The sequence below is a fragment of the Cucumis sativus genome, chromosome 2 (assembly GCF_000004075.3).
Source record: "Cucumis sativus cultivar 9930 chromosome 2, Cucumber_9930_V3, whole genome shotgun sequence".
Lineage (NCBI taxonomy): Eukaryota > Viridiplantae > Streptophyta > Magnoliopsida > Cucurbitales > Cucurbitaceae > Cucumis > Cucumis sativus.
In genome coordinates, this window is record NC_026656.2 from 24,732,138 (window position 1) to 24,745,153 (window position 13,016).

The following is a 13,016-nucleotide window of genomic DNA, read 5'->3' on the forward strand; positions in this document are numbered from 1 at the left end:
TGGTAAATCTAGAAATTTTATATAGAGGGGCATTATATAAAAAATACAGTAAAAAATGTTTAAAATATATTCATAGCTTTATAAATTAATTAATTTAATATGTATTACAATTGAGTTTATCGATTTATGATAAGTTTATTGTCTAACATATCCATTAAATCTTTTTCAATATTAGCTATAAGACAATCATTTATCAATTGATCTTCCATTCGATTACCCGTTCGAGTATTCACAATATTCATAGCAGAAAACTCTGAAAAACTAATAGGTAGACCTTATCTCTTTTCGTAAAAACCATTTTCACTACAAGATCACTTATGCTTTTTTAGTTCAACAACTCTGAAAACATATCAATAATGTAATTTTGAAGTTGATCTTTAAGCATAAAGAGTTCAATAGCTAAAAAGTCTCTTGGATAAAACTGAACAAGTCGACTAAGTTTTTGTCTATCAAAAGCAGCAAATGAATTACTCGAATTAAAAAATGCACACAGAAAAGCAATTCATTAGTTGTTTCAATGAAACAATCATTCAACTCTTAAAGTTGCATAACAATGACGACATAGAAGATTTCAACACAAAAAGCAATTAAGTAGTTGTTTCAATGAAACGATCATTCCATCAACTATGGAAGAGAACATTATATTGTAACTAAACTCGTTAAGTGTTGTAATGTGATCCTCATCGAGTATCTCCTAGTTTTTTAATCATTGTCTCTTGATTTAATCAACAACCACTTGATATTTCACCATTATTTAATGCTTAAAAAAATTTCATGCTATGTTTTATCTTGTAGAATATCTTGACGTTTCGTTGATGCTCCTTAAACATTCACTACATTTGTAGTAATAAAGAAAAGATTAACCATTTTCACATTGTGTTTTTGCGGTATTTGTGAGAGCTAATTGAAGCAATTCATTTTCTTCCGAAATAAATGATTTCATGTCATTCAACTCACCTTGCATATTACTTGCTTCATCATATCATTGTCCTAGCAAACTAGCAATACTTAACCCACGTTGAGAAGAAAAAAAATCATCAATAGTTTCATTAAGTGGTAGGACCCTTATATTATTAACATGGATGATTCTATTGGATAAGAAATTTTGAGATCAATCATAAATTGCCACGTCATTTACTAAATTAATGATGAAAAATACAAATAATTGAATTTGAGACTAATTAAAAAATTGATATGTGTCCCAAATTTAAAATTGAAACATAAATTGGTCAATTTTTATGATACCACATGCTTTCATTATGACCGGTGAATCAAGTTAATTATTTTGATTCAACTAAATATCATTTACTTGGACTAAAGATCAACTGAGCCAAACAAAAATAAGCTTAATTTAGCCCAAAAGGCTAAATATGACTCACATCCATGTTGTTGAGCCCATGAGTCTGGTCTATGAACCAACCAAGCTCAACCAATTCTCCACATTTGCAAGGGTTGAAAAGTTTAACTCAAGAAAGTCTAGAGAGAATTCTTGAGAATTCTTCCCAGAGCTAGAAGTCTCTCTAACTTCTAAAGTCGATTGCCCTCAAAGATTGAAGTTTTTTTAAAAATCCAACTTCAAGAATATCACACGTTCTGCTTTCTCAAATCAAGCGTTGGCGTTCAACCGAGAGAGAGTAAGAGAATCGAATACTAGAGATCGAACAACATCGCATCAATTCAACACAAGTTCAACTCCACAAATCAAATTTCTTCAAAAATCTCGTGTGAACAGATTCCAACAAATCATTCAATCATATGACATTTATCCACGTATTGTCATACAAGTGACATCCACATATTGTCATACAATTTACGAAATTCTTCGATACGAAAAAGGATAAAAAAATTTACTTTAACAAATCAAAAAAGAAATTTGTTCAAATTTACTTGATGCATTTTGGGAAAGGAAAAAATAGTTTGTTAACCTTCCTTAGGAAAAAATTTCAAAGAATCCCAAATTTCAACCAAAACAAGACCTAGAACTGCTAACACATTGTAGGAAAGATATCAATGACTTATTAGACAAACATATGCTAAAACCTTCCAAGAGTCCATGGTCATGTGACGCCTTCTACATCAATAACTTAATACGAATTACAAACCATTTCGATACTCAATACGCCAAGGTTAGTAATAAATTACAAACCATTAAACAATGCTTTATAATGGATTAGATTTCAATCCTATACAAACAAGATTTACTCAAAAGAATTTCAAATGCAAAGTTATTTTCAAATTTTGATAGAGGTCACGATTTTGATAAATTCAAATTTGTGAAAACAATAAATACAAAAATGCTTTTAATGTTTCATTTGCTCAATTTAAAAAAGAATGCTCATTTCGAGTTCAAAAAAATAATGATCGACATTTTTAATAATTACCAAAAATTTTCAATAGTATTGATGATGTTTTAATATTTTCTTCACGATTTCAAACACCTAAATATTTTTATCACTATTAGGAAGAAAAAGGGTTTGGTAGTCTCTCTACCAAAAATCAAATTATTCAAAACTAAAAGCAACTTTTTAGGTTTCAAGATTCATTGGGAAAAAATAAAATTCAACTCCAAAGGTTTTTGGGTTGTCTCAAAATTTTCGACCCACTTGCAAACGACATTTTTAAAAGTTGAAAAAGAATCCAAAAATTTTGTTAGAAACTCGTACTAAAGTTGTTCAAAAGGACAAAACTTGAGATAAATCAATACTCTATTCAAGAGTTTTATTAATCTAAACACAAATCTTATCGTCGAAACAAATGTCGCTAATATCGAAGATGAAATAATCATCAAACAGCGTCGGGATAAAACCAAGTCAGTCATCCAATTCCACTCAAGAGTTTAGAACGACACTCAAAAGAATTACCCCACCGTTAAAAAGAGTTACTTGTTATAGTTCTTTGTGCCCAAAAGTTCCAAGGTGATTTGACTAATAAAAAATTCACCATCAAAACTTATTCAAGAGTTTCATAATGTCCTTGAAAATGATTTAAAAAATGTTGTGTCAAAACAAACGTTTGTAAGATAACAAACTATATCTTGTCTTCTTTTGAATTGGAAGTTTTGTCTATAAAAGAACAAAATCCCTTAGCAGATTACCTCTCAATGGAGTTCCTCACTCCTATACTAATTTCTTCCTTCCCCTTTCTCTAGAAAAGATGAGTGAAAGAGGTAGTCGTCAAAAAGGACGAGGCTTTTCCTCCTCCTCAGCAAGGGGCAGTCATTCATCCTTTTCCACTTTGACAATCAATACATTATGGACTTTAGAGTTTATCATAATAACCCAGTCTAGAACCAAATCCTTCGGCATACGGTTAAAATCTCAAACGAAGTCATCTACTCCATCTTAAACGCCTTTAGCCAATCTAATCCGTCTTTCTATAGGAGTTACTAAAATAAGGCCTCATGCCTCTCCTTCTTCCAATAAGGAGTCATTCTACTCCTCCATTTTACATACTCTTTGACTGTCACTCCGAAAAAACGGTTTGTCCCGTCCATAAATCAAAACCTATTTTCAAAAACAGTTCGTGGTTTATGATCCTATCGTAGAACTAATACCAAAGTCCACTCTCAAAGAGACTATATGTAACGCTTCAAAAATTAACATAATTTTGGGATTAATTATCTTAGTTTTGTTTAATCAGGTTTAATTTATTGAGTGTTATTTTGATTTCATATAATGAGAATTATTTGATTTTATGGACATTGAAATTAATTAGATATTTATTGGATGAATATTTAATTAATTAGAGGACTTGAATTTGTGGTGTTGAGAATTTGATTTAACTGTATGTTATGAGGTTTAAGTAAAGTTGTGGAAATTATTTGGTTTTATGGAAATTGAAATTTAATTATATAATTTTGGGTGTTTATTTAATTAAATTGGAGGAGTGAAAATTTGTAGAGATTTGATATTATATGTATATATACACATTGTGGTAAGAGTTCCTTCGAGACCGAGGCAACTTTGTTATGAGTTTCAAAATTAGGGTGATATATTTAGGTTTAATAGCAAATGTCTTACCTCACAAATATCATGCAATTACGAAACAACTCAATAGCAACCATAAACAAAAAATCAATAGAAAAGTCAAAAGTACTCAAATTCACTCGGGAAATGCATAGACAAATAAAAAGATCCTACACACTATCAAAGTTTAAAATCTCACATTTCATTTTTTATTTTTTTTTTCTCAAAGCTTGAGCTCATAGCCATGAAATCTCCCTTGGCCTTGATTTCCTAATTCGAATGAATAAAAATCAATTAAAAATCAACCAAATGCTTCATTAAGGCATTTCATCAAACACATTGTAAGCTACCAAAATGCTTCATCACATAGCCAACCATTAAGAAAAAATGTAGATTCAAATTAGAAAAATGATCGTAAATAACAATATTGAATAGGAAGGTAGACAAAACAAACACATATCTCCTATAAAAGCAAAACTATGAGAGATGTTTTTCATAAAAATAACCATAAATATATCACATTGTGGGTAAAATGAAAGCCTTTGAAGTTAATATAATGTATAAATACAAACAATAGAAATAATGGCTGAGATTCACCGGTGAGTTCAGCGGTGCAAGGGGTGTTGGGTGGTGGCGTCAGCTGAAGGAGAGAAAGAGGGGGATTTCAGGCGTGTCGTTGACGAAAAGTCTCGTCGTTCCTGGCTGCGTGAGAGAGGGAGAGAGATGGTTAGCGGAAGGGAGGAAAAATTGAGGAGGGCCGATGCGTGGATCTTTGAGAAGAAGAAAAAAAAAAAGAGAAGGAGGAGGTAGAGAAAGGGTTTTCGAGATGTTTTATTTTAATAAATAAATTATTTAATGTTTTTAGAATTAGGAAAAAAATCTGATTTTAATAAACTTTTGATTTAAAATAAATTTTATTTTAATAAATTAAATAAATTATTTTTGTATATTTTATGACACCAAATAACTGTCGCGGTTTTTTAGCTTTTGTGATCGCTTTTTATTTTCTCCTTTCAATATGGGATGTATACTGGGATGTATACAACTGTCACAGTGGATAATCTTTCTTGTAGTGCTTCTTTCCATCACACTCTATGCAAACCCCTCACATTACCATAAGCATGCCACCTTTTTCTTATTTAATATGAATTAATATGCCACATGTCCACATCTCTCTACTATTTGTCACCTCATGCTTTCTCTCCACACCTCACACTATCCTATCATGCATGCACCCACGTAGGAATGGTATCAAAGTCATTAAACATTAGAGAGTGTATTAATTCTTTTAATCCAACATTAATGTGAATTAGTTTTACTCAAATAATATTCTAAGTATCTTTTATGATCATAATCAAGTAGTGCTTATTAATTTCTACTGAATAGCACTTTGGTAAACCTTGTGTTTCCGACAGTAGAATCGTAAGACCGTTGGTAAGCTTGGTGTTTCAGGGTTGTAGAATTTTAGCTTTTTGTTTATTCTCACACTAGAAAATTAGAATCTTATTAAGATAAAAACTCTTAAACTTTTAATGTCTAAATTAATTTTGAACATGGAGATTTAGGTTCGTCCAATCATAGGAAAAAACATGGAAAGTTTGAAATTACACAGTACAATGACCCTTATTCTTGTGTTTATGCAAGATTAAGCCAAAATCTTAATCAGTTAGATTTCAATTTCATTACAGTTGAGTTAAGCACCATGATGAAAAAAGATCTATCTATTAGCGTTCCAACATTATACGACATGATCTTGAAGAATATGGGTACTTTGTTAGTTATTGGAAAACATGGAATGAAAGAAAGAAAGGCCACTGAAAAGGTGTTTGGGGAATGGAGAATATCATACCATTTACTGCCTATATAGATGAGCATATTAGAAAATGACGAATTTCGGCAGAATGATCGGAGGCTAACTCAAATTGAAACATTCAAATAACATTAACCAAATATAAATTTATGAAAAAAATAAAAAAAAGTATTAAGTAATAAATAATAATAGGAAAAAATTAAACAATTAAAATTACATTATTCAAAATTGAACAAAGATAAAAATACAAATGTTAAAATGATATTTTAATAAAAGATAAAATAGGATGATTTCAATGTAAAAAGAAGAAGAAAAAACTATGTGCTTGAAATTCCAAAATTTTCACCCTTTTCCTTTCGATTTTTTTTTAAAGCACCATTTTTCCAAACCACCCTTGTTTTCCAGTTTAACCTTAGGAGAAATTTCGAACAAAAACATATTTTCAATCCTTTCCTTCGGGACGAAGAGAACTTTCTAACAAAAAACGAACTTCAAAAGTCCGCCAATAACACCGAACGAATTATCAAGAGATCGATCATGTGGTTCGCAATTGTCGGTGGACTGATCGTCTACGGCCTCTTCAAGCTTTTCTTCGCCGGCGACGACGATGTTATGGAGGTTGAGACTTCCGATTTTAATGCTATTTTCGCCGTCGCGAGTAGGTACTTCATTTCAGCTTCTATATTTCAATTTTTTCTCTTCCCCCCTTTTCTGTTCATCAATTGTTTTGTAATTCATTGTTTGGATTCTGATACAATCAAGTAAGCAGACAGGACCTTGTGATTGACTTGTTAAAATTGCATCAGAAGTGTTATGAAACTCCCAATCGCCCTTCCTGTACTTTCTTGTTTCTTCATTCCATTTCCCTTATTTTTCTAATTCACAAAATGTGGTTCAGATGCTTTCCCTTCTTTTTCTTTTTGTAGGTTCGAAAAGCTTTATGGTGGAAACGCTTACGTTGGGCTTCGGATTCCTGATGCTGACACCGGTTCTCGGCAGAATATTGATCTCGTAGTGGTCACCAAAGAGTATGAATCCTGCTTTTGAACTTGTACGGTATAGCTATGGAAGTTTGTGGTAAAAATATTGTGGACTTGCTTGCTATTTTTTATCATTCATTTTTAAGTCCGGGGGCTATACACACACACACAAACGTCCTTGTAATGAACGAATGCCACTTTTTTATGCTTAACATTTACCATGAGAATGAAATTAAGAAGGCATGATACCGTTTTCTGGTTGTGAAAATTTGATGTCCTTGGGCCTTAGGTAATTATTTTTTGTTCCTTGGTAAAATAACTCCCTTTCAGGGTCTTGGTTTAGACGATCCTTGTAATCATGAGTAGCACCGAGTAATAACACTTGTGTATTCTTATAAAAAAAAAAGAAGCAAAAAGAGAACCCCCGATCTGTAACACAAACAGGCTTTGTCTAGTTCTTATGTTTTTTTTATATTGCTCCTTTTGTTTGAATTTTTTGTTGACTTATCTTTTCTTCTAAAGTCTCATTGGGTTATGGTCTGAGGGGAGCAATAGAGTGTTCGTTGACAAACTTAAGTTCTTTAAATTGTTTGGAAAAATCCTTTTTTTTTTTCTAAATATTCGTGAGTGATTGGGCTAGCTTACACACACTTCAATTAATTTCACGTTGCCACCTACCTGATCCTGCAAAATTTTGGTGTCAATGAAACTCGTAGGAAATTAATTCCTAGGTGGTCACTATGGATTGAAACCATGACCTCTTAGTTAGTTATTGCTTCTTTTGTAGCAGCTACTTGTTCCAATCCTAGTACTTTTCTCTATTCGACTAGACCAGGGAATAATTCAAATGGAATTGCAATAAAGAGCAAAGACCTAGTCCCTGTTCTAAATTGAGAGTAGAAAGATTGACAACCCCGCAGGTAGACCTTGGAAGAGTTGCAAAAGATTAACAGTTTCCTTTCTACCAATATAAAACGATCGTAGGTGAAAGGACAATGCAGGAACAAATGATTATTATTATTGTTGGAAGAGAATACACCTAGGAAAGATGACGATATAAAGGCTCCTTGATGAATTTTATGTGTTGTTGAGAGAGATTGAAAGATATTTTGGATATCTAATCCTTCCATATAGCTATAGCAAATTTGCGTTTGGCTTGGAAGTAAAACCCACCAAGAAAAAGCTAGAAAGTCCGAGGACCAATGAATATTATCAGTTTATAACCACTAATCACGACTGGCTCTCCTGTGGTTGAAGGGACTTCTAAAGTTGAGTCTTGTCATTTGTCCAATATCAATTCTTAAACCTTGTTGTCAGCCACAATGAATAATGTTTAGAAGGTAGAGATTAAGGGAAAGGAAAGCCATCAAGCTAAGAAGCTTTCCAATGCTTGAATAATTATGGATGAACCTGAATCTTTGTACCCAGGCAATTTGATGATTGGTAACAGAAGTGTTCAACAGATACTTGCAATGGGTGTGATGCTTGATCACCCCTTGTTCAGCTAGTTTCATAACAATAATAATCCTAAACTAATAGAATGTATTGAAAGTAGAGATGTAGAACAAAGTAAATATTTATAGGTAACATGAGTCTAACTAAAATAATAAAAAATTAGGACAAAATAAATCTCAACTACCCTTGGGCTTTCAACAATACCCAAGCTCACTATTTCTAACACTCCCCCTCAAGTTGGGACGTAAATGTCGGAAAGACTCAACTTGCTCACATGAATCAAAGTTTTGTTTGAGGAGCCCCTTTGTGAGAATATCAGCAATCTGTTGGCTCGAGGGTATGTAAGGGATGCAGATGGTACCACTGTCTCGTCTCTCTTTGATAAAGTGTTTGTATCCTAAAGGGAAATTACTTAACAGAATCCTATATGTAAGATATGTATTTTGGTTTACAATAATATTCATGCTGTGATACTTTGGTTCAACTTTTGAAGTTTCACATTAGTTAATTCATTTACAGGGAGTTATTGGTGATATCTGTTAAGAACTTATCGGGATTTGTCTCCATCAATTCGGATGGTTCCTGGGTTTGTGATGATGGGAAACATAAGGCGAAGACTCTTCCTAATCCTGTAAGTGATAGTTGAATTATTATTGCTTCAGTTTCCATAATTTTCTTTTAGAATATTAAATTTTGAGGTATAGAGGAAATTTGTAAGTAATGTTGAATGTCGTAATTCCCACTTAATCTATCAATATCACAATAGTTGGCATGTAAGCTGTAATACCTGTTTTAGTGGTACCTGATAATTGCCAATTAACCATGTTGTACGTACTGAAAACTATGGCAATGCTGTTGAGCTGATAGAGCTACATACAATTTTGGACTTATATGTATTTTAGTTCAAAAAGAAAATGTGTATAAATTATTTCTGGTCTCTGATTATAGGTTGTTGATTGTGGATTTTGGTCTGGCAGCTTTATCATATTATAGAACCTTTTTGTCGTGAGTGATCAAAATAATTTTAATTTTGCATTTTCCCAAACTGTTTTGTATTCCTTTGCTACTTTCAGGTTGAAGAGACCAAACAGTTGATACCAATCCTGGAGTCTTACCTTGAACAAAGAGGAGTGGATCTTCCAGCAGGGTATTTGTCATGCAAAGTTGTACTTCCAAATCCCAAATTCCGGTAATGAGTTGGGTCTTGTTACATGGTATGATGGCTGAAAAATTTTATTTTCTTCAAGTGAGCTCAAGTTGTGATCTCTTTTTCCTTCTGATAATTAATGTTGTAGAAGTTCTGAAATTGACATTGAATCATTCATCAAGAGCTGTGTACAACACTGAGTGTTTAGTATTCCAGAAAGTTAACCAGATGAAGCTTGATCTGTACAAATGCTCCCATAAAAACTTTCTTAATTCTCGAATTTTGAATTGAAGGAAGTCCAGGCTACTTAGTATTTAGTGAGAAAGGTGGGGTTTGAGATTCAGTCTTTGAGTTAGCATAATTTTGTTGCTCTAATTGGTGCCTCTCAGGTTCTATTTGTTGTCCTAATTGATGCCTCTCTCAAGTTCCATTTGAAAATTTGAATCTGACTACTTTCGTCATGTGGCATGCCTCACCATTAAACAGAAGTTCTAAACTCCTCAGTATCAAGAATCAACTGTTGCTATTTCAAGGGCACATGTATGGTTTGGGTTTATATTGGATGAGCTGCAGGCTGTAAATTCTGCCTGCTGTACTTTCCTTGTCTTTGGCTTATGTCCTATTATTAGGTTTATGCATGTTGGGGCATCTAATGTTTTTGAAGTCATTTGAATGAAGATGACTCCAGTCATCTAGAATTTAGATCATGATAAATGTATGGTTCTTTAAATCTAATTTATGATAGCATGACTGATATTTGTATGGAGTTGCTTTCTGGTTATGCATCAAGCATTTACGGAGGAAATTACTATTTTGGTAGACTTCTCAAGTTGCAAGAAATTTCTAACAGCTGTTTTTTCCTTTTACAGAACAATTGACTCAGGGTTATTTCCTTCTGAAGTTATTACCTATGACCAGTGGATGCAGCTGAAACCGGGACACAGTTCCTTCTCTGGCTGGATGAAAGGTGCATTTCGTGGAAAGAAAGAGTTTCAGGAAGAACCTCTGGATCAAAAGCTTAAAGCTATCCTTGGCACTGCACCAATGTGGGATAAGTAAGTTCAACATCCATGCGATGTCTGCCACCCCCAGGCATTTATGAAATGCATTGTGGTAGTTTTGTTTTTTCATATAAAAACATGCTTATTGTTACTTAACACGTGCATAGTTTTGCTGCATTTTATTTTAGTAAATGATGAAAATGGAAAAAGAAAATGAAAAGGCTTCACAAAAACTCTTTTTTTTTGGTCCAAGTACATCCGCCGGTGATATGTGACCAGGATTGTGTTTTGGTATTGGATATGGATGATTGCAGAACTTCTCTTTTGCATTTTTCCTCATTATTCTAGACATGTTTATTCCTTAATGCATAGTTGGTTACCTAAAATACATGGGAAGGTTGTAATAAAAATGAAAAGAAAGAAAGAGAGAATGAAGAGAGTAGAAATAGAAAGAGAACTTTTCTTACAAACTTCTATTTTTCCTTTTCTTCAGATTAGAGCTCAAAGGGAAATATATACTTGGAGACTTTCTGGAATTCAGGGGCAAGGAAGAAGATGTTGACTATTTGAGAGACATTAAACGGTCAAAAATTAGTCATCTGACCATTCAAAAGACAAGCATGCTTGGATTTGGTAATGTTCTGCATATTTATTACTTTATTAGATTCTATCAGCTGTACTTTTACTTAATCACTTTTATGTTATGAACATGGAGGACTCAATTCAGAATTTCCAACATTTACTGATCGACTATTAAACTCCCTTTATATTTTCTTTTCCTCTAACAGTGTGCATGTCTGTGTCATCCTAAATCTATCCAGTTAGCTAGCCATGAAAATTCCATTACTTTTATCCTTTTTTAGTTTCATTCTCAGCTGTTCTTAAAGTTGGATTCCCTGAATGGATCTTGATAAAGCTCAATTCATGCTTATCCCATACTGATTTGATGGGTTTCATATAAATCTCAATACACACACACACAGATTTGCACCAGTTGTGTATATTTCTATATAAGTCCCGCTATAAATTTAGCACTGCTCTTTTTAAGGTACTCTCGTCTGCAGTAAGTTTCAGAAGGATTCAATTGTTTATCTTATCATTTGATATTTAGAAGTTCTATATCTATCATTGCCATTCAGAGGAAAGCATCACGTGGTTGATTTAGATGATGATTCGTTGTCTTCCCCACCCATTCCATTTCTAACGTGGGCAATTTGGCATAAAAGAAGAATAGTGGTATATTTTAAGATGGTAGTGCCTCTATGGACAAGTCACTCAAGGAACTGTTTCCTTTCCTGTTCCTTTGATTTTGATGGTACTTCAACGCTATTATTCCAACCCTACCACCATACCCCATTGTTTGGATCTTTTATTTGATTTTTTTATTTTTTGAGGATCACAAATTGAGCCCCCAAAAGGTCTATCTTGTCTCTGAATATGACAGAATGAAGTAGATTGCTGGATAAAGTATTGTATCATGCTCAACTCTTACTTTTTAACGTAACATGTATTTGAGTATAGATCTATATATACATTTGTCACATCGAACTAAATTGTCAATTCTTTATCATTTAATTAACGATATTACTTTAAGCGAAGCTACCATACTTCCTATGTTATTCTTGGCTTGCATCCCTAGTATGCTTTCCTTAACATGTGAACTGTAAAATGGTAAAGTTATTGTGTTTTTTATTTACTTGTTTCTGTGTAAATACCAATTGTAGCTCCTACAAGGCTGCAAGTATTGTACGCTCCACGCGACTATCGAAGTGGGGGCTCAGCTTCAGCTTCAGAGTGGAGGGAAGTAACAGTAAGATCAAGCACAGAGATTTTGTTTCAACCTCAAAATTCTACAAAAGCTCGTAAGTTTAAACTCTCTTCAGTTATCTCCCTGACCCTCAGTGCTTAGAGAGATGGCCTTGTTGTATCTATCACTTTGCTTATTATCAATCTCCTCAGTGGCTGGCTGCTTTACTGAAGTTGCATATCACAAATAGTTTCAAGGCTGACTGCATTTCTAAGTTATTAAGTATTATTAGAAGAGAAGAAGTTAATGATGTTTACCTTTTTTTTTTCGGTTCGACATGCTTGAAAGTTGAAAAAGTGACATTTGTCAACTTGTCAACATTTCTATCAAAACATTTTCACATGTCAATGGAGTTAGGCATTGATGTTACAGGTGAATCAGAATTTCCATGTTACTTTGTTACTGTAATGAAAAGGAAATTCAATTAAATAGAAAAGATTAAATTATAAGTTTAGTTTGGGAACCTTTAGACTTGTATCTATTTGGTCTTTGAACTTAAAAAAAAAAAAGACCAATAGGTTATGCAGATTCTAGTTTTGTATCTACATATTTTGTTCTCAACTTTGAAAGGTTTAAAAGGTAGGTTTGTGTCTCAATTTTCACCATAGACTTTTAACTTTGTTTTCGATAGGTTTTAGAAATCTCAATTTTGTGTCTATTTTTTTTATCAATAACTATGTAAAAATTTCTCACTTAATGATTATAACTTACGCAAATATCACAATTTGGTTTGGTCTGGTTTTTGACTAACCAAAGATAGAATCGAAGTGATCGGTTTTTAATATGTAAGTGTTGAAAACTCTCCATTTTGATTCTTGAACTGTGGACCGAACCGAGGGTGTTGAATCTAT

At 33.0% G+C, this 13,016-nt stretch overlaps 1 protein-coding gene across 1 annotated transcript; it reads left to right on the forward strand.

Moving 5' to 3' along the window:
* The first annotated feature begins 6,137 nt into the window (after nucleotides 1-6,137).
* Nucleotides 6,138-12,628, forward strand: LOC101217532. The gene is made up of 7 exons (XM_004148033.3): nucleotides 6,138-6,437; nucleotides 6,702-6,803; nucleotides 8,730-8,841; nucleotides 9,284-9,399; nucleotides 10,227-10,412; nucleotides 10,852-10,991; nucleotides 12,083-12,628. The coding sequence occupies exons 1-7, from the start codon at nucleotides 6,313-6,315 to the stop codon at nucleotides 12,265-12,267; spliced, it is 966 nt and encodes a 321-aa protein (XP_004148081.1). The 5' UTR covers nucleotides 6,138-6,312; the 3' UTR covers nucleotides 12,268-12,628.
* The last annotated feature ends 388 nt before the right edge of the window (nucleotides 12,629-13,016 follow it).